Source organism: Hyla sarda, chromosome 3 (assembly GCF_029499605.1).
Source record: "Hyla sarda isolate aHylSar1 chromosome 3, aHylSar1.hap1, whole genome shotgun sequence".
Classification (NCBI taxonomy): Eukaryota; Metazoa; Chordata; class Amphibia; order Anura; family Hylidae; genus Hyla; species Hyla sarda.
In genome coordinates, this window is record NC_079191.1 from 236922120 (window position 1) to 236948722 (window position 26603).

The following is a 26603-nucleotide window of genomic DNA, read 5'->3' on the forward strand; positions in this document are numbered from 1 at the left end:
ATTCTGATTTACCAACTCTATAACAATGCATATATCACAGGGTTTGCGATCATATGTATTTTGGAGGCCTAGCATACTACCGTATTTTTCGCCGTATAAGACGCACTTTTTCTTCCCCAAAACTGGGGGGGAAAAGTTGGTGCGTCTTATATGGAGAATACACCCCTATCGCGGCGGTCCCTGTGGCCATCAATGGCCGGGACCCGCGGCTAATACAGGACATCACCGATCACGGTGATGCCCTGTATTAACCCTTCAGACGTGGCGATCAAAGCTGACCGCCGCGTCTGAAGCAAAAGTGAAACTAACCCGACTGCTCAGTCGGGCTGTTCGGGACCGCCGCGGTGAAATCGCGGCATCCCGAACAGCTTACAGGAGGGACCTTACCTGCCTCCTCGGTGTCTGCTCCGTGCCGGGATCCCCTGCATGGCCGGCGCTCTCCTTCGGCCTCATCAAGTTGTCGCGCACGCTGTCCCGTCATCCAATAGGAGCGTAGTGACGTGATGATGGCGATGGAGAGCGTGGATCCCGGGAAAGAAGACGTCCGGAGTGTCGGGGACACCACGGGGACGCAGCGACAGCGATAGAGCGACATCCAGGGCAGCGGTGACAGGCTGTGACGGGTCCGAAGCTGCGGGGACACGTGAGTATTACCTCCTATACCAGTGGTCTTCAACCTGCGGACCTCCAGATGTTGCAAAACTACAACTCCCAGCATGCCCGGACAGCCGTTGGCTGTCCAGGCATGCTGGGAGTTGTAGTTTTGCAACATCTGGAGGTCCGCAGGTTGAAGATCACTGTTGGGTTCAGAATCTATTTTTTCTAGATTTTGCACCTTTAAAATTAGGTGCGTCTTATATGCCGGTGCGTCCTATAGGGCGAAAAATACGGTATTTTTACTCTCCTTTTCCACAAATATTTATTTATATTCAGCACAGATTGTACATCTGTTAAATACAAAAAATGCAATAAAGAGTACATAAGTTATCCCATACAACTTTTTATGTATAGCATAAAAAGGAATTATTACATATTGTCAAACAAAAAGATAGATGTTTTATTTAACCTGCATTGTACTTTAAAAGAGCTTGCAGAATGTTCTCTGGCTTTGCAATATTGCGTATTACACATTGGATCCGAGAGCTCATCTCAATGTGTGATATTACGGATGTTGATAAATCAGTTATGCTACTATAATAGATGCTGCAGTCCAAAGTTCTCAATTTAACCCTTTGAATTAAATATTTATTTTACTAAAAATAGCGGATCATTTATATTTATCATGAAGTTTAATTTATCACTTACCCCATGTTCTCTAATTGTAGGAAAATGTCCACAATGTATACGCAAATAATTACCTGGTCATGGATCCTATTAATTTCGATGTGAAGTACAATTGTGTAAAATGGAATGACAAAAATGAATCAACACTGGATCTTACTGGATCTTGCTGGATCCAAGAAAATATTTTGACATTTTTATGCATATACTAGCAAGTATGTAATATTATGGTTAAATGAAAATAAAAAATAAACAGAAACTATACACCCTTCTTTTCCTAATATTTTAATTCAATGTGCAGTCTTTGAACTCGTCACATTTCCATGCAACTATTTTCATTATATGATGATGTTTTTGTATGTCATCTTCTGCAATGAATAGTTTAACTCCTTTATATATAAGTCAACCTGCACACCGAAATATTTAACATGCTGTCTGGTACATTGAATATGATGTGTTAAATATATATTTTATTTGAAGAGTCTGGACCAGGTCCTTTTTGTATTGCCCCTGTTTACTACTTGTGATTGTCTGAGCCCTGACAAATTCATATTTTGTTTTAAGATGTGCAGTGCTGAATAATATGTTGGTGTCTCATAAACAGATAGATTAAAAGATAAGCACAAATGTATTCCCGGTCACCTCATATATTTGCATTTATAGCACGGATTATGGAAAGCATGTTTTCAAAATAATCCCATGGTCTGTTCTAAATTATCAGTAATAGAAAAGACAAATGCAACATCAAAATACGTAAAATATTGTAGTATATACTACCTCTATATATTGAAAAATAAATATAATCCTGTAAATTAGAAATCATAATTTTGTAGTTATACTGTGACATTCTTTCTAATAATGTGTCGATTAGTTTCAGTTGCTCATTATTTAGGATGTATTTAAGGTTAATGCCTTAGATGTAAATGCACTTCATAAGAGATGTGAATCATATCAGAATGTTAACACATCATGTAACAGCAGTCTGTCAAATTTGTGATCTTTTTCACACACAGTAAAGACACAGTTAACCAGGCATAAAGAGGACCTTTTTTTAACTGAAAATAAATATAATTTGTTATGAATGTTTTGATTTGGAATAACCATGCAGAGATTCATCTTTTCTAAGCATAGGAGTTGAAAAACAGATTTTGCTATTCTTTTGTGAAATCAGCAAAAAAGCTAATTCACAGCTCTACAATAAAAAAGCTCTGACACACACCACAGACCTTCAATAGCTCTCTGTATTTCCCTCCCTTAGTGACAGCAAAACCATTGGTCTGTGTCTGATTTGAGGCCTCTCCTGTTACTGGCTGAGAAGAAGTGGCTTAACTGAGTTGATAGGTAGGGAGCAGCTGACGTGATGACCGATTGGGTGCTGTGTATCCAGGAGAAGCATGTTATGTATAGCTATTTAAATCTCAGTCAAATGATGCAAGCAGTGCTGGCTGTCTGCTCCTAAAAAAAAGTAGAAAAAGGTTTAGTAATAATACAAACAAAGAGTGAAACCTTGTCATACTGAATTATTTACGTACTGAACATAAGTATCCAAGCATACCTCTTTTACTGACCCAGATTTTGCAATACATCTACAATTATCTTCTCCTACTAAAATCACCCTCACATGACATGACCTCTGTGGTTATAGGACAGCTCCCACATAGTGGGGTAGTATGTGTGCCCGCTCCATCTTCAGATTTTGCATTTGTAGCACACACTGAAGAAAAAATATATGCTATAACTGCAGAATAAACATCACATACTATGAATAAGATTTTTTTTTTTCATGTTGAAGCAAACACAGAGGACTGTTATTTGTATTATGTTTTATTATGCTTTTATTTTCTTAAAGGATCTAGACACGATTTTATTAACCCTTAAGGACATGTTTTTTTTTTAATTTTTTTGAACTTTCATATTTTTCCTGTTCGTCTTCTAAAAGCCATAACGCTTTCAATTTTCCACTTACAGACCTACCGTATTTTTTGCCGTATAAGACGCACTTTTTCTTCCCCCAAACTGGGGGGGGGGGGAGTTGGTGTGTCTTATACGGCAAATACACATTAAAACCTGTCCTATCGCGGCGGTCCCTGCGGCCATCAATGGCCGGGACCCGCGGCTAATACAGGACATCACCGATCGCGGTGATGCCCTGTATTAACCCTTCGGATCCAGCGATCAAAGCTGACCGCCGCGTCTGAAGCGAAAGTGACACTAACCCGGCACTAATCAGGCTGTTCGGGAACGCCACGGTGAAATCGCATGTCCCGAACAGCTTACAGGACACCGGGAGGGACCTGCCTCCTCGGTGTCTGCTCCGTGCCGGGATCCCCTGCATGGCCGGCGCTCTCCTTCGTCGTCATCACGTCGTCGCGCACACCGTCCCTTCATCCAATAGGAGCGGCGTGCATAGCGACATGATGGCGCCAAAGGAGAGCGAGGATACCCGGCAGCAGAGACGTTCCGGAGCAACGGGGACACCCCAGGGACGCGGCGACAGCGATGGAGGGCGACATCCAGGGCAGCGGTGATGGGTCCGGAGCGGCGGGGACACGTGAGTATTACCTCCTATACCAGTGGTCTTCAACCTGCGGACCTCCAGATGTTGCAAAACGCCAACTTCTGGCATGCCCAGACAGCCAACGGCTGTCCGGGCATTCTGGGAGTTGTAGTTCTGCAACATCTTGAGGTCCGCAGGTTGAAGGTTCAGAATCTTTTTTATCTAGATTTTCATCCTTTAAAATTGGGTGCGTCTTATATGCCGGAGCGTCTTATATGGCGAAAAATACGGTATATGAGGGCTTTTTTCTTGTGCCACCAACTATACTTTGTAATGACATCCCTCATTTTACCACCAAATCTGCAGCACAATGAAAAAAAAATATATGTTTATGGAAAGAAATTGAATTAAAAAAGCAATTTCTACGCAGTGCACTTTTTGGTACAAATGACATGTTATATCTATTCTGTAGGTCCATATGATTAGAACGATATCCAACTTATATAGGTTTTGTTTTACTTTACTACTTTTAAAAATGATACATTTTTGTATGAAATTAGTATGTTTAAAATTGTTCTCTTCTGACCCCTATAACTTTTTTATTTTTGCGTATATGGGGACGTATGAGGGCTAATTTTTTGCGCCATGGTCTTAAGTTTTTAGAAATATAATTTTTGTTTTGATGGGACTTTTTGATCGCTTTTTATTCATTTTTTTCTGGTATAAGAAGTGACAAAAAATACACACTTCTTGACTTTGAAATATTTTTACGTTTATGCCATTGAACATGCAGGTAAATTAACATTATACTTTATTTGTTCGGACATTTATACAGGCGGGGATACCACATATGTTTATATTCATTTTTGTTTACAGAATTTTATAAATGAAAAAAGGGGGTGGTGCAAGCTTTTATTAGGGAAGGGGTTAATTCATATTTATTATATTTAAAAAAAAAATTTTTACACTTTATTCAACATTTTTTAGTCCTCATAGAAGACTATTATCTGCAATCTTCAGATTGCATACACTTATCAATGCTGCTCCAAAGGAGAGCATTGATCAGTGTTATCGGTGCTCGATTGCTATAGCCTGCAATAGCTGGCTGCAGCACAGGAGCATGGATTGCACAGCAGGGAAGGAGGTTATAGACTTCTCTCCGTCCTTACAGCTGATAGGGTCATCGCGATTTCCCTGTGATGGTCCAGATCAGCAACCCTGAGCTACCGGCAAGATTTTTTGAACTTTTAGATGCTGTGATCAACTTTGATCACGGCATCTAAAAGGTAAATGCCAGACATCGGCCTGATCGGGCATGGTCGGCATTAGCCATGGGTCCAGGCTGGTAATAGCAGCCGGGACCAAGTGGGTATGATGTGTGCTGAGCTCCTGAGCTTGTTTCATACCTCTGCCATGCCATTGTGCCATTTAAAAATAGTGTTTTGCGGCAAGGGGTTGATCTAATTATTGCTATTATTTTATTAGCTGCACCAATGCTTAGTATTTTGCCCTTTATTGACTTTTTGTTTGACTATGTATTGATTTAACTTTTAACCCCTCCCCGATCCATGACATATCGGTACATTATGGGTCAGGAGGGAAAGGGAACATGATGCGGGCCAGCGAGTCAGATCTGCGTCATAACCGTCAGATGCATCTGCATCAACATCTGCCACTAATGACGGACATTGGAGATCAATATATATATATATATATATATATATATATATATTGATACACCAACTTTGGAAATCACAGCACCAGCCAGGTCATGGATCGTGAGAAAACTGGAATTCTTTATTATCCCTACATAAAATGCAAAATTTAGGCGGCAAAAAACATCTGTCACAGAAATCCATATTCTGACCTCCACCAAAAGAATTGACATGTCAACTGTTTTGGCGTAATTTGCTCGGAAATGCATTTCGACAACGCATTTCTGAGCAGTCCTAGCGCTGGCATATTCTTAATAACTTGTTGATTAAAGGAGTACTCTGCCCCTAGACATTTTATCTCCTATCAAAAGGATAGGGGATAAGATGTCTGATTGCGGGGGGGGGGGGGGGGGTCCGGTTACTGGGACCCCCTGCGATCTCCAGCTCGGCAGTATACCCCTTTATCTTCCCCCAAACAGACACTATCTTTTTTTATATTCTCTTATAAAACATTCCAGGGACCCACCTGGTGTGTAAGAGTGTACCTACTTGACCACATCCCTGCCAACATAAAGGTGTCACTGTCGGGTACATCATGTATATGCGCTGGGTTCTGATACCATCAGGATATGATCTAGTACCCCTCTTCCTTGTATCTACATGATTTGTTGAAAGTTTGTCCCCTAGGTCCTGTTCCCAGAGCGATAAATAAGCTGTGTCCTTTTGATTCAGCAGGGAGCTCAACATGGAGGATTTTTGGTCTCATCACATTTCAGAAAAAATGTCTTCCTTGTATCTACATGATTTGTTGAAAGTTTGTCCCCTAGGTCCTGTTCCCAGAGCGATAAATAAGCTGTGTCCTTTTGATTCAGCAGGGAGCTCAACATGGAGGATTTTTGGTCTCATCACATTTCAGAAAAAATGGAAGTCACATATATGCAAAAGTGGTGCAAATAAAAACAAATGACTATGGTGCAAAATATGAACCCTTAACCCCTTAAGGACCCAGCCAATTTTCACTGTAGGACACGGCCATTTTTTGCCCATCTGACCACTGTCACTTTAAACATTAATAACTCTGGGATGCTTTTACCTATCATTCTGATTCTGAGACTGTTTTTTCGTGACATATTCTACTTTATGTTAGTGGTAAATTTTTGTCGATACTTGCATAATTTCTTGGTGAAAAATTGAAAATTTGATGAAAAATTTTAACATTTAGCATTTTTTTTTTTACTTTGAAGCTCTCTGCTTATAAGGAAAATGAATATTCCAAATAAATTATATATTGTTTCACATATACAATATGTCTACTTTATATTTTCATCATAAAGTTGACATGTTTTTACTTTTGGAAGACATCAGAGGGCTTCAAAGTATAACAGCAATTTTCCAATTTTTCTAAATCAAAATTTTTCAGGGACCAGATCTGTTTTGAAGTGGATTTGAAGGGCCTTCATATTAGAAATACCCCATAAATGACCCCATTATAAAAACTGCACCCCTCAAAGTATTCAAAATGACATTTAAAAGGTTTGTTAACCCTTTATGTGTTTCACAGGAATAGCAGCAAAGTGAAGGAGAAAATTCAAAATCTTCATTTTTTAAACTGGCATGTTCTTGTAGACCCAGTTTTTGAATTTTTACAAGGGGTAAAAGGAGAGAAATCTACTAAAATGTATAACCCAATTTCTCTCGAGTAAGGAAATACCTCATATGTGTATGTCAAGTGTTCGGCGGGCGCAGTAGAGGGCTCGGAAGGGAAGGAGCGACAGTGGGATTTTGGAGAGAGAGTTTTTCTGAAATAGTTTTTGGGGGGCATGTCACATTTAGGAAGCCCCTATGGTGCCAGAAAAGCAAAAAAAAAAAAAAAAACACATGGCATACTATTTTGGAAACTAGACCCCTCAAGGCATGTAACAAGGGGTCCAGTGAGTCTTAACACACCACAGGTGTTTCACAACTTTTTGTTAAAGTTGGATGTTTAAATTATTATTTTTTTTTCACAAAAATGCTAGTTTTCCCCCAAATTTTTAATTTTTACAAGGGTTAATAGGAAAGAATGCCCCTCAAAATTTGTAACCCCATCTCTTCTGAGTATGGAAATACCCCATGTGTGGACGTCAAGTGCACTGCGGGCGCACTACAATGCTCAGAAGAGAAGGAGTCACAAAATGCTCCCCACAATTTGTAACCCCATCTCTTCTGAGTATGGAAACACCACATATGTGGATGTCAAGTGCTCTACTGGCGCACTACAATGCTCACATTTGGTCACATTTGGCTTTTGCAAAGTAAATTTTGCTGAAATGGTTTTTTGGGGGCATGTCCCATTTAGGAAGTCCCTATGGTGCAAGGACAGCAAAAAAAAAAACACATGGCATACTATTTTAGAAACTACACCCCTCAAGGAACGTAACAAGGGGTACAGTGTGCCTTAACACCCCACAGGTGTTTGACGACTTTTCGTTACAGTTGGATGTGTAAATTATTTTTTTTTTCACCAAAATGCTGGTTTCCCCCCAAATTTTACATTTTTACAAGGGGTAATTGGAGAAAATGACCCCCAAAATTTGTAACCCCCACCTCTTCTGAGTATGGAAATACCTCATGTGTGGACGTCAAGTGCTCTGCTGGCGCACTACAATGCTCAGAAGAGAAGGAGTCACATTTGGCTTTTGCAAAGTAAATTTTGCTGAAATGTTTTTTTGGGGGCATGTCCCATTTAGGAAGCCCCTATGGTGCCAGGACCGCAAAAAAAAACCACATGGCATACTATTTTGGAACCTACACTCCTCAAGGAACATAACAAGGGGTACAGTGAGCCTTAACACCCCACAGGTGTTTCACAACTATTTGTTAAAGTTGAATGTGTAAATTATTTTATTTTTTTTCACTAAAATGCTAGTTTTCCCCAAATGTTAAATTTTTAAAAGGGTTAATAGGAAAGAATGCCCCTCAAAATTTGTAGCCCCATCTCTTCTGAGTATGGAAATACCCCATGTGTGGACGTCAAGTGCACTGCGGGCGCACTACAATGCTCAGAAGAGAAGGAGTCACAAAATGCTCCCCAAAATTTGTAACCCCATCTCTTCTGAGTATGGAAACACCACATATGTGGATGTCAAATGTGGACCGCAAAAAAAAAAACACATGGCATACTATTTTGGAACCTACACCCCTCAAGGAACGTAACGTAAGGGGTACAGTGAGCCTTAACACCCCACAGGTGTTTGACGACTTTTCGTTAAAGTTGGATGTGTAAATGATTTTTTCTTTTTTTTCACTAAAATGCTGGTTTTCCTCAAAATGTTACATTTTTACGGCGGACCCTTGGGGACCTATTAGGGGGTCAGGGGGGGAATTTTTTTAAACTTTTTTTTTACTTTTTACCCTACCTTTCCCTGGATTGTATTCTTTCCCTGATCTATGGGGGGCTTCTTTTCTTCTGTGGGGGCTCCGATCTCAGCAGAGGGAGGTCCTGGTCTTCCTCCAGCAGCTCTGACCGCTGACTGAACCCAGCCAGCCGCGGGAGCTGCAGGAGGATGCGGTTAACCCCTCCCCTGCCGGCTGTTATTGGCAGGACGATCGTCCAGCCAACAGCAGCGATCCTGGGGGGGTGACGATATCGCCACCTCCCCATAGATACAGGAGGTGATCGGGGGTGTATCATACACCCCCGAACACCTTGTATCTCCAGGTCAGCGGGTCACCAGTGACCCGCATCACCGGAATCGCAGCGATTCACAAGTGTGAATTCGCTTGCGGTTTTTTGCGATCGCCGACATGGGGGGGTCTAATGACCCCCCTGGGCGTTTGCACGGGATGCCTGCTGAATGATTTCAGCAGGCATCCCGGTCCGATCCCCGGAATTCTCCATAGCGTACGCGTACGTCATGGGTCCTTAAGTACCAGGGTGTCATGACGTACGCGTACGTCAAGGGTCCTTAAAGGGTTAAAGGGGTACTCTGCCCCTAGACATCTTATCCCCTATCCAAAGGATAGGGGATAAAATGTCTGATCGCAGGAATCCTGCCACTGGGGACCCCCGCGATCTCCCTGCTGCACCCAGCGTTCGTTTAGAGCGTCTGGTGGAGTGCTAAAGACTCGTGATGGCACGGTCACGCCCCTCAATGCAAGTCTATGGGAGGGGGCATGACGGCCCCGCCCCCTGACGAAGCACAAGCGAAACGTACGTTGGGGTTGGAGGTGGTAGGTAGGTAGTGCATGGCAGGATGTTACTTATTTGTTGTATTTCTGTTCTAACTTTGGCATTTATTTCCTTGTTGTTTAGTTAGTGACTAGACAGCCTAGGGTTTTGTTTGTTCCTGTGTTATGTTTTATTTATCCAGCAACCTGTCTAATAAAGCTGGCGAGGAGATAGACTTGCATAAAGTACCATTGTTTGCCTGCTGATTGAAGTGGAAATGTGTCCTGTGGTGGTGTCAAGGACAATCCCAGAGCTATCCCCAGGGAGAAATCCTTACAATACATAACAGTAAAATTGTACACAACTACTGAATATGTTAGCTCTGTAAAAATAAAGAAAAGTATTATTGTTAATAATAATAATTGAAACCAATCCTTAGGGCTCTATTCATCCAATGGATGCGAAAAACCACATAATTTGGCCTCCATCAGGTAAGGTGGAGGAGCTGTAGGGTCTTGGGCCCAGACCTCAGTGAAGGCAGCTTGCCCCCCTGCATTCATTTCTATCATCTGTCTGCAGTGAGTGATAAGCACCTGTGACTGTGACCCTCCCATAGCTGGCTGCTTATGCCCCATGTGCTGCCCTTTGTGGGCACACCTTCTGCACTGCTCCTGTGGAGACCCTTTGATCTGTGGCCCCTTCGTCCCTTCCTCTCCTTGCTGCTGGGTGCCCCCTTGTGTTACTACCTATGCCTAGTGTGCAGCTGCTCTCCCTGGTCACCTGGCCCATAGCCATACTTAGCCTAACTTAAAGGTTTTTGGCAGTGCTTCTTCTACTCTGTTGGTTTTTTCTATTGACTGTGTGCCACTTTCCTTGAAATGCCACCCTAAGAAAACTTTGCACACACTTTATCTCTTATAGTTGAGGTGGTCTGATCATTATAGAGCAAGCTGTCCATGGTATAGAGCAGTGTTCACCAACCTACGTTTTTCCCACTGTTGCAAAACTACTACTTCCTGAACGTCAGAAATATCATTTATATTTTTTTATGCAATATTGTGTGCATGTTTTAAATGGTTTCCTGGCTTGGAAGGCTGTGTGTCTTATTTATGATTATATTTGCTCTAGTTTTGTGCAGATTGCGCTCTCTTTGTCATTTTTGTATTTGAAGGGGTAATGGCTTAGAATTGTTACATTTATCACCTACGTAAAAAAAAAATTGCACAAAATTTCGCAAGTATACTTAACTCCCTAGGTGGCATAGGATGTGGGGACTTCATTGATGCATGTTTTTGTCCCCATTGAGTATCCTTTGATTAAAAATGCACGCAATTTCTTAAATAATACACAGAAACCTTTCCAGAAAAACTGTGCAAATGAAAAGAAATATTGCAAAGATTTTTACATAAATGACAAATCTTTCTCAATGATACAGGTTCTATGCAAGGAGTGATGCAGGTGTCGTCGCCTGGTGGTGCAGGCCTGCGTATAATGTAGGGAGCATGGGATGAAGAGGCAGGTGATTATGGTGAGGCGGAGAGGGGTTACAGGGTATGGCACCTAATGCACCTTTGGCCGTTTAGACTAAAATTCTTGCACTGGCCCTGTACTTGGGTCTGTATATAGTGGTTTTATTTAGTAACTGAATGGTGGTTGTGGTGTGATAAAATTATTTCATAACAGTACGCTGGTGGCCACGGTGTGACATTTTTATTTGTCCCTTGTATATTGACAATATTGGTCTCAGTATACAGAATTTGATAGTAACAGTATGATGGTAATATTGCTGATGATGATATTTGTTACTTGTATAGTGGTACTATTTGCTCACTCTCAACTATTTTGTGGAGTTATATAGTATATATAATATATATTATCATACAAAATACTTACAGCTGTTTTGTTTTTGGGTGGATGGAGCGTGGGCCCCAAGAGTGATTTCCTCTGGTGGGGCCCAAGGTACTCCAGTCTAACACTGTTCACAGACCAATGATAAACACCTGTCCACCTACAATATGGGAGCACTGTGGCAGGCACCATTCTTCTGCATAATCCTGAAGTTCTCACAACAAAGGGACACTTTGCTGTTTTGGTTGAGATAGGTTCACACCACATTTTAGTTTAAAGGGGTACTCCGGCGCTAAGACATCTTATCACCTATCCAAAGGATCTTGCACGCAGCACCCTGTTACAATCAGTCCCCGGAGCACGTTCGCTCCGGGTCTGATTACTAGCGATCACGGGGGCCGGAGCTTTGTGACGTCACGGCCCTGCCCCCGTGTGACGTCACACACCACCCCCTCAATGCAAGCCTATGGGAGGGGGCGTGGCAGCTGGCACCATCTAAATCTTATCCACCACGAGACTTCTCCTTAAATTTCCGTTATTTCATCTGTTATTGATACTAAGAATTCTTAGAAAAAAAAAACAGAATGCAAATAGTAAAAAAATAACTGACATTAACAGTGTTTTAACAGATAATAACAAATGTGTATGGTCTGTTATTTAATATTTAACCCCTTAAGGCTGAGCAACCAATGGCAGATGAGGGGCGGGGGGGGGGGGGGGGAGTTAACAGTTAATCCTCTGCTCTGCCCGGACTACCAAAGGTGGGCAGAACTGGTGGATTTGTGGGTGGCGGTTACCACTGGGCTGCAGTTAACGGCTCCTGAGTGGCGGCTCCTGTCTGGTGGCGATCGCTGGTAAGTATGCTAGGGGTTGCAAAACTACAACTCCCAGAATGCCCAGACAGCCTTTAGCTGTCTGGGGATGCTGGGAGTTGTAGTTTTGCAACATCTGGAGAGCCACAGTTTGGAGACCACTGTGCAGTGGTCTCCAAGTGGTGCCTTTCCAGATGTTGCAAAACTACAACTCTCAGCATGCCCAGACAGTCCAGGCATGCTGGGAGTTGTAGTTCTGTAACATCTGGCCCTTTAGATGTTGCAGAACTACAACTCCCAGCATGCCTGGACAGTCTCTGCATGCTGGGAGTTGTAGGTTTGCAACATCTGGAAGGGCACAGTGGTGTCCAAACTGTAACCCTCCAGATGTTGCAAAACTACAATTCAAAGCATGCCTAGACAGTCAGGCATGCTGAGCATTGTAGTTCTGCAACATCTGGCCCTTCAGATGTTGCCGAACTACAACTCCCAGCATGCCTGGGCATTATTGGCATGCTTGCAGTTGAAGTTTTGCAACATCTGGAAGGCCACAGTTTGGAGACCACTACACAGTGGTCTCCAAACTGTTCTCCTGCAGTTGTTGATTAATCACAACTCCCAGCATGCCCTTCGGCTGTCCAGGCATGCTGGCAGTTGTAGTTTTGCAACAACTGGAGGCACACTGGTTGGGAAACATTGTCTGTTTCCTAACTCAGTGTTTCCCAACCAGCGTGCCTCCAGCTGTTGCAAAACAACAACTCCCCGCATGCACTGACAGACAATGCACGCTGGGAGTTGTAGTTTTGCAACAGCTGGAGGTACACTGGTGCAGAAACACTGCGGTAGTCTATTACCTATCTCAGTGTTTACCAACCAGTGTGCCTCCAGTTGTGGCATAACTAGAACTCCCAGCATGCACAGTCTGTCAGTGCATGCTGGAAGTTGTAGTATTGCAGAAGATGAAGGTTACATTCACATGGGCGGGGGTTTACAGAATGTAATAAGGGGTGCAGTGACCATTTACACCCCACAGGTGTCTGACAGATTTTTGGAACAGTGGTCCGTGAAAATGAAAAATATAATTTTTTATTTGCACAGCCCACTGTTCCAAAGATCTGTCAAACGCCAGTGGGGTGTAAATGCTCACTGCACCCCTTATTAAATTCTGTGAGGGGTGTAGTTTCCAAAATGGGGTCACATGTGGGGGGGTCCACTGTTCTGGCACCACAGGGGGCTTTGTAAACGCACATGGCCCCCGACTTCTATTCCAACCAAATTCTCTCTCCTAAAGCCCAATGGCGCTCCTCCTCTTCTGAGCCCTGTAGAGCACTTTACATCCACATATGGGGTATTTCCATATTCAGAAGAAATAGTGTTACACATTTTGGGGGACATTTTCACATATTACCCCTTTTGAAAATAAAAAATTTGGGGTAACATCTGCATTTTAGTGAAAAAATTTACATTTTAATTTTCACGTCCCACTTTAACGAAAGTTCGTTAATCACCTGTGGGGTGTTAAGGCTCACTGTACCCCTTGCTGTGTTCCTTGAGGTGTGCAGTTTCCCAAATAGTGTGCCATAAAGGGTGTTTTTTTTGCTGTTTTGTCACTATGGGGGCTTCCTAAAAGCGACATGCCCCCCAAAAAAACATTTCAGCAAAATCTCATTGTCGCTCCTTCCCTTCTGAGCCCTCTAGTGTACCCACAGAGCACTTTACAGCCACATATGAGGTATTTCCTTACCTGAGTGAAATTAGGTTACAAATTTTGATGAGCTTTTTCTCCTTTTACCCCTTGTAAAATAAAAAATATGGGTCTACAAGAACATGTTAGTGTAAAAAATGAAGATTTTTAATTTTCGACTCCATTTTACTGCTATTTCTGTGAAACACCTAAAGGGTTAACAAACTTTCTGAATGTCCTTTTGAATACTGTGAGGGGTGCAGTTTCTATAATGTGGTCATTTATGGGGGATTTCTCAATGTCAACTTCATCATGCCAACATAAAGTAGACATATTGTATATGTGAATCAATATATAATTATTTGGTATGTCTATTTTCCTTACTAGCAGAGAGCTTCAAAGTTCAAAAAAAGTTCTGACAGGCAGAGGGTGTGTCCCTCTCCTGCCCTCACTCTACATTACATGACTAAACTACCTCCCTAAGGGTATGTTCACACTACAGATTCAGACTGGCAGCCGGCGGCGGAAGGACCGCGCAGCACTGCGCCGTCACCATTGACGGCTATGCAGTGCTTGCGGACTTCCGCGCAAAGAATGAACATGTTCTTTCTTTGCGCGGAACAATTTCAGCGGCGGAATTGTCCGCCGCTGAAATTCCGCAGTGTGAACGGGCCTCGCGGAGACCCATTCACACTAATGTTAAGTTCACACCGCGGAATTCCGTAGTGTGAACATACCCTTACTGTGTATCACTGAGTCTGGAACGAGCCTGGCAGTCAGCCAAACACTGCAGGCTGCTCTGTAACCCTTTCCTCTCTTTCATATTGCATAAGATAATGTGTGTAGGGGACTACAAATCCCAGCCAGTCGTGCAGTGACTCTGACTGGGATAGCATTGTATATATATATATATATATATATATATATATGTTATGCTCTGCTCCTCTTTCATATTGCATAAGATATTGTTTGCAAGGGACTATAAATCCCAGCCAACTGTGCAATATGTAAGAGGAGCAAAGGATAATATATATATATATATATATATATATATATATACAGTGGTCCCTCAACATACGATGGTAATTCATTCCAAATGAACCCTCGTTAAATGAAACCATCGTATTTTGAGGGATCCGTGCTACGATAAGTATAGGAAGTTATACTCACCTGTCTCCGCCGCTCCGGACCATCACCACTGCCCTGAATGCCTCTCTCCATCGCTGTTGCCGCGTCCCCGGGGTGTCCCCGCCGCTCTGGACGTCACTGCTGTCCGGGATCGTCGTTCTCCCACGCCGTCATCACATCGCTGTGCACGTCACTCCTATTGGATGACGGGACGGCGTGCACTGCGACGTGATGATGACGAAGGAGAGCGACGGCCATGCAGGGAATCCTGAAGAGGACGGTCCAGAGCGCCGGGGATAGGTGAGTGACACTCACCGCAGCACACGGGGCACCTTAAACGGCTATCCGGCGGCAGCTGAAGCAGTCTGAGCTGCCGGATAGCCGTTTATGCGATGGCCCCGACATACAAAAGCATCAAATGTTGATGCTGCCTTCAACATGCGATGGCCTCTGAGAGGCCATCGTATGTTGAAATTGTGGTAGGTCGGGGGGGGTCACTATATATAGATATATATATATTAGAGCTGGGCGGTATGACCAAAAAATGTGCATCATGGTATTTTTGTAAGTTATGGCGGTTCCACAGTATTTTTTAACGGTATTTTCCACCCCCCCCCCAATCATGTGACCCATGGGCGCTGCTTCTCTCCCGCCCCCACCTCCGGTTAGTCAGCCCAGCGCTGCGCTGTCCCCCACATCGGGGAACTAATCCTATCTCACCCGTGACTTCTCCTCCCCCCCCCAAATAATTATTAGCCGCTGCGCTGTACTGTACTATTCTGTGGCCGGGCTGCAAAAATAAACAAAATAAACTTTAACTCACCTTCCAAAGTTCCCTGTTACCGGCCTCACGGTCCCTCCGCTGTGGTCCTGGGTATGGGAACATCACAGAGCTTCATACATCACAGAGCCGTCAGCCTATCACCGGCCGCAGCGATGTCCACCTCAGCCGGTGAGATAGGCTGAGCGCATTGTCATGTAAGAAGCCAGCCGGCTCCTTACATGACAATGGGCTCAGCCTATCACCGGCCGAGGCGGGACATCGCTGCGGCCGGTGATAGGCTGACGGCTCTGTGATGTTCCCATCCCCAGAACCGCAGCGGAGGGACCGTGAGGCCGGTAACGGGGAAAGTCGGAAGGTGAGTTAAAGTTTATTTTGTTTATTTTTGCAGCCCGGGCACAGGATAGTATAGTACAGCGGCTGATAATTATTTGGGGGGGCGAGAGAAGCAACGCTCGGGGGTGACATATGATTAGTTCCCCGATGTGGGGGACAGCGCAGCGGTGGGCTGATAATTCATTGGGGGGAAGAGAAGCAGAACAGTGCCCGCGGGTCACATATAATTAGTTATCTGATGTGGGGACAGCCGGCTGATAATGAATTCATTCGAGGGGGGGGGAGGGGCACAACCGGTATTGTGGTATGGGAAAAATTCATATCGTGCAGGAAAAAAAAATTGGTATTCGGTATAAACCAATATACAGCCCAGCACTAATATATATATATATATATATATATATATATATATAAAATCCTCTGTTCCTCTTACATATTGCACGACTGGCTGGGATTTTTAGTCTCCTACACACCATATCTTATGCAATATGAAAGAGGAGCAGAGGATACTATATATAATCCTCTGCTCCTCTCACATATTGCATAATGGGACTACAAATCCCAGCCAGTCATGCACTCTGACTGGGATAGCGCTATAGCTCCAGTCAATACCTGTGACGGACTAGCAGCAGCAGCACGGCGCCCGGCGCAGGAATACATGCCTCCCTTTGTTTTTCCTTGTGCTAAGTGACAGGCCGGGAGCGTGCACAAAGCCTTCTAACGCCTGCCCTCACTTCCTGAATTCTGACGGACCAGGAGTATTGCCACTGTCGGTTTTCATATAGCGACGGGCAGAGATCAGCATAGGCCTATTTTGTGAGGACCCCTAATGTCCACTTTTATACAAGTAATTTGTAAGTTAAATTAAAGGACAACTTTAGTGCAAGAAAAATAAAAAATAAACTTTAACTCAACCTTCCTACGTTCCACGTTGGTCCGGTACCGGCCTCACGGTCCAGCGGTGCTCATTCAACTTCCTGGGGACAGGGACGCCACAGAGCCATCGGCGTATCACCGGCCGCAGCGATGTCCTGTCCTGGCCGGTGACAGGCTAAGAGCACTGTCATGTAAGGAGCTCTGGCCGGCTTCTTACATGACAGTGCGCTCAGCCTATTACCGGCCGGGGCATCGCTGCGGCCAGTGATACACCGACGGCTCTGCGGCATCCCCGTCCCCAGGAAGTTGAATGAGGTTAGCACCGCTGGATCGTGATGCCGGTACCAGACCAACGGGGAACGTAGGAAGGTGAGTTAAACTTTACTTTGTTTATTTTTGCAGCCCGGGCTCAGCAATATATACAAGTCTTGCACTACAGTTGTCCTTTAATGAAAAAATTATTGAATATTACTTATTATTTACAAATATACTTATTTTATAGCACTCTATTGTATTGAACAAAAAAAAATGTTAATGACAGTGGCCATTTAAGGTCAAAATGGGCTGCGTCCTTTTACAATCTTTTGATTGGGTTTTCAAAACATAAACATAAAAGACATTTATAACATAGCGTTAAACAGTCATGACATCTCTTACATTGGGGGATCCATCACATAATATAATATACATGCATATTACAAGGATATTATTGCAAGATTACGCGTATGCGACGATCAACCCTTCAATAGTAAGTTATGTACAGGGTGGGCCATTTATATGGATACACCTTAATAAAATGGGAATGGTTGGTGATATTAACTTCCTGTTTGTGGCACATTAGTATATGTGAGGGGGGAAACTTTTCAAGATGGGTGGTGACCATGGTGGCCATTTTGAATCCAACTTTTGTTTTTTCAATAGGAAGAGGGTCATGTGACACATCAAACTTATTGGGAATTTCACAAGAAAAACAATGATGTGCTTGGTTTTAACTTTATTATTTCATTAGTTATTTACAAGTTTCTGACCACTTATAAAATGTGTTCAATGTGCAAAAAGAGGGAAAAACATCAAGTGGATTGGTCGTCGTGGGCCAGTTGAATGGCCCCCAAAGTTTCCCGATCTGACCCCCTTAGACTTTTATCTTTGGGGTCATCTGAAGGCAATTGTCTATGCTGTGAAGATACGAGATGTGCAGCACCTGAAACTACGGATACTGGAAGCCTGTGCTAGCATTTCTCCTGCGGTGTTGCTATCAGTGTGTGAAGAGTGGGAGAAGAGGGTTGTATTGACAATCCAACACAATGGGCAGCACATTGAACACATTTTATAAGTGTATCCATACAAATGGCCCACCCTGTAGAACAACAAGGAACTATTTAGTCCAAGATAGGACTAGAGATGGACTGCGTCCTTAAGGGGTTCATTTAAAAAAAATCTTTTAATACACGAACTGCTGACTTCCGTTACCACCAATGGCATATCCATTAGGAATAACCTCCATTATGTGGCAATGACGAACTTTTTATAACCGATTTGCCCAACACTGATGTGAACATAGCCTTAGAAAACAACAGATATGTTAAACTGATGCTAAGGGTGTACTTACACCATGATTTAGGCATACGGCAGCTGGATTCGGCAGGAAAATTTAAAAAAACATCTGCTACCGTATTCCCACTGGATCTGTGGTGTACCCCATTCACTTCATTGAGCCGGAGGGAGTCAACTAGTGACTCTGGTCGGCTCATTTCTTAACTGAATCAGTTTTTGTTGCTGACTCATAGAAATGAATGGAGTAAGGTGTCGGTACGGCGGGGATATGGCAGTAGTCGGTTTTTTTAATTCTCTCACCAGATCCAGCTGCCGTAAACCCATTACCGTACATTATAACAAAAACTGACCACAATACCGTGGTTGACCACATTTTTACATACAGCTTAATTGATTTTCCTGTAACGTGGTGTGAACCAAGCCTTAAAGGGGTACTCCTGTGCTTACACATCTTATCCCCTATCCAAAGGATAGGGGATAAGATGCCTGATCACGGGAGTCCCGCAGCTGGGGACGCCCGCGATCATGCATGCGGCACCTCGTTTGTAATCAGTCCCCAGAGCGTGTTTGCTCCGGGACTGATTACCGGCGACCGCAGGGTTGGTGGCGTGTGACGTCACGCCTCCGTGTGATATCACGCTCCGCCCCTCAATGCAAGCCTACGGGAGGGGACGTGATAGCTATCACGCCCCTCCCGTAGGCTTGCATTGAGGGGAGGAGCGTGATGTCACACGGAGGCGGGGGCGTGACGTCACACGCCGCCGGCTCTGCGGTCGACCGTAATCAGACCCGGAGCGAATACGCTCTGGGGACTGATTACAAACGGGCTGCAGGACTCCCGCGATCAGGCATCTTATCCCCTATCCTTTGGATAGGGGATAAGATGTGTAAGCACCGGAGTACCCCTTTAAAGCCCCTTTCACACTACATAATTACTCCATTTTCGAAGTTCCGTCAGAAAATCGGCAGTAAAACGGCAGTTACAAAATCCTATACGGCTGTTAGAAAATCCCATTATAGTCTATGGGATTTTTCTAATAGCCGTTTTAACCCGTTAGAGCCCATTATTAACGGACGTTATTTTGTGAAGGAAGATAGTAACGGAAGAAATAGTTCATGAACTATTTCTCCCGTTACTATCTTCCGTCACAAAATAACGGCCGTTATTAATAACGGGCTTTAACGGGTTAAAACGGCTATTAGAAAAATCCCATAGACTATAATGGGATTTTCTAACGGCCATATAGGATTTTGTAACTGCTGTTTTACTGCCGATTTTCTGACGGAACTTCGAAAACGGAGTAATTATGTAGTGTGAAAGGGGGCTAACACTTTAACGTATATTTACGTCCTTGGCGTATATTTACGTCCTTGGCCGGCTCCCGCGATATAACGCGGGGTCACGTGGTGACCCCGCATCATATCGGGTCGGTCCCGGCATGTATCTGAAGTGCCGTGCGCTATTGACCCTTTAGATGCGGCGTTCAAAGATGAACGCTGCGTCTAAAATGAAAGTGAAAGCTGCCCGGCTGCTCAGTGGGGCTGATCGGAACCACCGTAGTGAAAATGCGGTGTCCCGATCAGCTGGGACACGAGCGGAGGTCCTCTTACCTTCCTCCGGCGTGTCCCTTCGGCGATTGATTGCTCCAAGCCTGAGATGCAGGCTTGAGCAATCGACCGCCAATAACCCTGATCAATGCAAAGCTATGGCTTTGCAGTGAACAGGGTATAAGATCAGTGTGTGCAATGTTATAGCCCCCTATGGGAGCTATAACACTGCAAAAAAAAGTGTAAAAAAAGTTAATAAATGTTATTTAACCCTTTCCTTAATAAAAGTTTGAATCACCCCCCTTTTCCCATTAAAAAAAAAACATAAAAATAAATACAAACATATGTGGTATCGCCGCGTGCGTAAATGTCCGAACTATAAAACTATATCATTAATTAAACCACACGGTCAATGGCGTACGCGCAAAAAAATTCCAAAGTCCAAAATAACGTATTTTTGGTGACTTTTTATATCATGAAAAAATTAATAAAAAGCGATCAAAAAGTCTGATCAATACAAAAATGATACCACTAAAACTTCAGATTACGGCGCAAAAAATGAGCTCTCATACCGCCCTATAAGCGGTAGAATAAAAAAGTTATAGGGGTCAGAAGATGACAATTTTAAACGCATACATTTTTCTGCATGTAGTTATGATTTTTTACAGAAGTACAACAAAACAAAACCTATATAAGTAGGGTATCATTTTAACCGTATGGACCTACAGAATAAAGATATGGTGTAATTTTTACCGAAAAATATATTGAGTAGAAACGGAAGCCCCCAAAAGTTACAAAATGGCGTTTTTTCTTCAATTTTGTCGCACAATGATTTTTTTTCCCTTTTCGCGTAGATTTTTTGGGTAAAATGACTAATGTCACTGCAAAGTAGAATTGGTGGCGCAAAAAATAAGCCATAATATGGATTTTTAGGTGCAAAATTGAAAGGGTTATGGTTTTTAAAAGGTGAGGAAGAAAAAACGAAAGTGCAAAAAACGGAAAAACCTGTGGTCCTTAAGGGGTTAAGGTGTCCCAAAGAGGCTAGTAAAAAAAATGAAAGAAACGATCTGGTTGGTTGCTTTGGCAACTGCTCCTCCTCTACACAAGTTTTATTTTTTTTATAATTGTTTATTTATGCATCTTCCCCCTACACAAGTTTTGATAAATCTCCACCAATGTGTCTTTTTTTTTTTTCAATTTCTCCTCACAAATTATTATTTTTTAGTTTCGCTGTAGATTTTGTGGTGAAATGATTGGTCATTATAAAGTACAATTGGTAACGCAAAAAAACAGCTCTCATATGAGTCTGTAGGTGGAAAATTGAAAGCGTTATGACTATCAGAAGGTGAGGTGGAAAGAACAAAAGTGCACAAATGAAAAAAAAACTGCGTCTTTAAGGGGTTAATATTGAGAAGATGAATGCCTTTCCACATATGTCCTAAACCCTGACGTCATTTCACGCCTCCCTCCTACCTGAGCGCAGTACTCACAACAGGTAACAACAACACAGGAGACTCCGCCCCCACTCTTGGCCAGGGCGCAGGCGCAGTGCTGCTTTGCCTTGTGTAGACGACGGGGGTGGCACAACGTTGTTGGTTCAATAGATATCGTTCTACACGGAGCCGAAAGTAAAAGGTGAGTTTTGTGCGTGAGGTGACCCGGTTTTATGACCGGTTTCGCATGGTTTATGCCTGCTGCTCCCGCACCTTGACAATAATACGGTTCTCACCAGTCTGAATAGTGAGCGGGAGGAAGTGTTCGTGTGCGTTACCATGGTGACCAGTCACGCTGCTCTTCCCTGGTCACATTATATACATGGACGTGCGCTGCTAGTGTATTGTGGCTTCACAGTTTAGTCCTAAATAATTTAACTTGATAGAAAATGTGACTGAAACCTTAGTTTGGTGACACATTGTACTGTATAAGTGCCCAGTGTTTGCTTTTGTACTAGACTTTTTCTTTGCTATTTGTTCCTCATACGTTTATGTTGTATACTTATTTATACCTCAGGCAGTTCAAACCTACCCAGATGTCCCCATAAGTGTGTCTCAGCCTCAGATGCCCATAAGATCATGTTCACACTGATGGTTATCATGCTGAAAAGCAAAACACTGAATCCATGCTGTATCTTGCCTTTGGCTGATAGTTATAGTTTTGCAACATTTAAAGGAAGACTGGGAAAGCATAGACACCTACTCAAAAGTAGCTTTTTTTATTTATTTTTTGCTTTGTCAACAATATGAAAAAAAATCAGCATTGTGTAGATTGGTGTTTCCCAACCAATGTGCCTCCAGCTGTTGCAAAACTACCATGCTGGGAATTGTGACAGCTCACATGGGGCGGAGCCATGACATCACAATGCTCTGGCCCCGTGATCGACAGTAATCAGACTCGGAGCGAACATGCTCCTTGGACTGATTTTAACAGGGTGCGGCGTGCAAGATCACGGGGGTCCCCAGCGGCGGGACCCCAGCGATCAGGCATCTTATCCCCTATCCTTTGCATAGGGGATAAGATGTCTAAGCGCCGGAGTACCCTTTAAAGGAAGACTGGTTGGGAAACACTGGTGTAGACAAATAGAGAAAAAAAACACATGCACAATGATCTAAGGCTTCTCAGCAACATGTATTAAAGTAACAGGTCGTTAGTGTACTTTATGATCATGAAGTGCAAGTCCGCTAGCCACGTCACAGCCACCTGTAAGTAGCAGGTCCATAACATCCCTAGCATAAAATTGCGCTGCACTGAGCGGCGACCACCACAGCAGCAACACCAGTGCCCACGGGGGAACGACCCACTGGCAGAGCAGCCCCAATGCCACTCAAACCAGTCCCGGGGCCACACCTCCCCACAGACACGGCGCTGCAGCAGAAATGGACGCCGCACAGCACTGCACCAGTGTGAGCAGGTGTAAAATCTCATTCACCATATGCTCCCAGTCAGAAACTGGTTCGGGCGGCATTGGGGCTGCTCTGTTAGTGGGTCGTTCTCCCTGTGGGCACTGGCTTTGCAGCGGTGGTGGTCGCCGCTCAGTGCTGCGCCATTTTATGCTAGGGATGTTAGGGACCCACTACTTATAGGTGGCAGTGACGTGGCTAGCGGGCTTGCACTTCATGATCATAACGTACACTAACGACCTGTTAGTTTAATAAACAGGGGCGGACTAACAAAACTCAGGGCCCCTGGACCAAAAAAAAGTAAGGGCCCGCTAAGATGCTCCACCGCTGGTCACACTTCTGCCCGTATTCTACCCAAATCCCTCCACCAGCCCTACACACAAAATAAATTCATTTTATATATAAGAAACACTTTTAAGGTAGGTAAAATAATTTTAATTGACCAATAATACCAGTATACTATATACCACCACACAATAATATATATCACCATACAATAATTGGATAATACTGTCCTAGTGTACTGAATAAAACCACTGTACACAGACCGGTATACTACACAGGATCAGTATACTATATAAGGGATTACAGTTACATTAAGGGACTCTCAATTCTGTCTTTTCTGGTTGGCGTTGTCCTCTTTCCTTTTCCTCTGTCCGGATCACACCACCGTGTCATCTGCAGGACAAACATATTGGACTCTGCATTTTTCCAGTGCCCCCCATCCCCCCTCTCTACACAATCTTTCCATCTATAAGCCCCTAACTGTTATAAAGCCCTCCTTAGTGTCCTGCACAGTAAAATGGTAGGTAGGTAGCCAGGTAAATAGTTAACTAGGTAGGTAGATCAGGAAGCCAGATATGTAGGTAGGTGACTAGCCAGGTAGGTAGGTTGCTAGCTAGGTAGTTAGGCAGCCATGTATGAAGGCCAGGTATGTACATAGTTAGGTAGCCAGGTATGTAGGTAGGTAGCAAGATATGTTGATAGGTAGTTAGGCAGCCAGGTATGTAGGTTAGTAGTTAGGATCCAGAGTCTAGTCTCGGGAGGGGCATTATGAAAACCCCCTATGTAGTTAGTAGGAATTCCCTCACATTAGGTGTAGGCAGCAGAGTTCCCCCACAGTGGGTGTAGGCAGCGGGGTTCTTCCCACAGTGGGTGTAGGCAGCAGGGTTCCGTCCCCCCCACAGTGGGTGTAGGCAGCAGAGGTTAGAGTAAAAAAAAAAAAAAAGATGCTCACCTGATGTCCCACACAGCGATCTTCTCCTCTGGAGTGCAGCTGGAGCCCACATCTTCCTTCCTCCACAGTGCCGGTGCTGATGAGTGATGTCATCGGTGCCTGCACTGCGTGGGGGCGAAGGTCTCACACAAAGGCGGCGGCTTCTTCTGTACCGCACATACAGAAGAAGGTAGCGCTGTCCGCTGGGGATCCGGGACAAGTGTCCTGGATCCTTAGTTGCGGTGGGCCCTTTACCTGGCTGGGCCCTTGGACTCGTTCGATTGGACTGGCCGGTTAGTTCACCCCTGTTAATAAATGTTGCTGAAAAGCATTAGATCTAGGTGCATGTTGTGGATGTGCGACCATGTCTGTTTTTGTTTTTTTTTCACTATTTGAATTCACAGTGGTGTAGACAGTCAAGCCAATTCCCATTGAAATCAGTTTAAGGTTGTTTGCTGGTGAAATTGATGCAGCGTTGTGAATCGTGTCTAACTGGTATGTTACCACAGAATAGAACAACGAATTGTAGAGATTTTTGTGGGGATTTTCACTTGTGGATTAAAAGCTTAATATGCTAATGTTTAGAAGAATAGAAAACAATGTGGCCTTATTACAAGGGTGGTCCAGTATTAGGAAAATGCAGTTTATTTTTATTTATTTTTGTGCAAAAAAACTGCACTGCTCCTGTCCACAGGCTGTATCTGGTACTGCTGCTCAGCTCCCTTGAAGTGAATGAGACTGAGCTGCAAAACTCCTATACATACAGCTTGTGGACAGGACGGGTGCTGTTTTTTTTGCAAAAGAATTAAAAGCAGCTTATTTTTTTTTTTTTATATAATACTGGATGACCCCTTTAACGACCATAATTTTACATGTCTGTCTTAAAGGGGTTTTCCTAATTTGTTAAGAGGGCTCCCTGGCCCACTCTGGCCTGTTTGCAGCTGCCTGAGGTGGTCAGAGAGACAAAACTGGACTTACACAAACGGCATAGCCCGCAAGCTACGCTATTCACATTCCTCTCTGAGTCACGAAAACGGAGTAGCCTGCAGGGCTTTGCTGTTTGCACAACTCCGATTAAAGTAAATGGGAGTTATGCTAATGGTAAAACTTCCCTACTTCGCCTGCTTTTGGCTTTTCAGACCACCTATGGCCACTTCTGCAACACAATAGACACCTTTTTTTAAAGGGTCTAAATGGGTCAGGACCCGGTGGTGTCTGTTGTGCTCTGACCCTTTCAGGGTCCGTTGGACGAAAAAAAAGAAAAGCCAAACAGACCCTGAATGGGTTGGAACACAACACTGATCATAGCATTAGTGGTGCACAATTCTTAATAAATCTGATGTATCTATAATCTATTTTTCATGCAAATGTTCTGTTAATGTGTTGGGCCAAGGTAAGCCTAACCTTAGCCCCATCCAAATTTCCAAAAAGTGGCGTTAGAGTCTTTTGTATCCATACCATGTAAAAATGGCCTTTTTAAGGGGGTTGTCTGTTGAAAAGCAGCTTATCCCTAGCCACAGGATAGGGGATAAGTGACTGATCAGACCTCAATCTAATGTATGGGGCCCCCGGGGCTAGTGGACCTGCTGTGAATCATCTGCACTTTTTAACGCCTATTGGTTATATTTTAGGTACTGTTGTTTCTAATGGTATTATTTTGACTTGATACTAGAATTAAAGTAAAAACAGAAGATGTACTCTTCACGGGATAAGACATCAGACCCTTTTTATAAACCTCACAATACTGCCCAGAAGACAAGTGCTGAAATAATAAATGAAGCTAGAAATTCTCTTCGGACATTGAAAACAAGAAGGCCGTTCACACCAAGAGAAGATCAAAGAAAACTGTTTGGTCCTTTATCATCAAGGACATCGGATAACAGACCACCTTCCTCATTTAGGTAAGGAGTCTGTTTGAAAATCTTTCATTAAAGGGATATTCCGTCCTTAGACATCCAAAGGCGCTACTGGGACCCACCACGATCTCGGTGCATCACCTGTTCATTCTGTGCTGGGTGCTGCTCTGAAATGCTGGGTTTATGCGATGGAGACGTGATGTCACGCCATGCCCCCTCCATTAACCCCTTCCCTACCCATGGCATACATGTACGTCATGGGTGGGCGGGTTGGGTTTCCGCGTCATGACCGGGAGATGTCCGCTGCGATCACTGACATCAGAGATCGCGCCAATGTCTGTCATTTGACTGTTTAAATACTGTGATCTATACAGATCACGGCATTTAAACATTTAAATGCCACTATTTCCTGGTGTCTAGTGGTCCCATAGCCCACCGCAATGTAATCTCGGGAGGGCTATGGGTTGCTAGGGAAGCCCGAGGC

General features: G+C 43.7%; 1 protein-coding gene and 1 long non-coding RNA gene across 7 annotated transcripts in view; one reads left to right on the forward strand and one right to left on the reverse strand.

The window, feature by feature from the left end:
- Positions 1–21761, reverse strand: part of LOC130362183 (uncharacterized) — a 39735-nt gene extending 17974 nt beyond the window's left edge. The window contains exons 1-2 of the long non-coding RNA XR_008891307.1: positions 21624–21761; positions 2508–2736 (exon numbers count right to left, since the gene is read on the reverse strand). This is a non-coding gene — a long non-coding RNA (uncharacterized LOC130362183). The remainder of the gene's footprint in view (positions 1–2507; positions 2737–21623) is intronic.
- The window catches only part of ARMC2 (armadillo repeat containing 2), a 156680-nt gene that overhangs the window by 5841 nt on the left and 124236 nt on the right, over positions 1–26603 (forward strand). For 2 of the 6 annotated variants that reach the window (XM_056566266.1, XM_056566271.1), the window contains exons 1-2: positions 21650–21785; positions 25936–26164. In XM_056566266.1, the coding sequence (XP_056422241.1) occupies positions 25956–26164 (209 nt within the window). In that variant the 5' untranslated portion in view covers positions 21650–21785; positions 25936–25955. Of the gene's footprint in view, positions 1–1082; positions 1497–21649; positions 21786–24639; positions 24759–25935; positions 26165–26603 lie in introns of those variants that run through there. The other 4 variants (XM_056566267.1, XM_056566269.1, XM_056566270.1 and 1 more) reach the window with 4 other exon arrangements.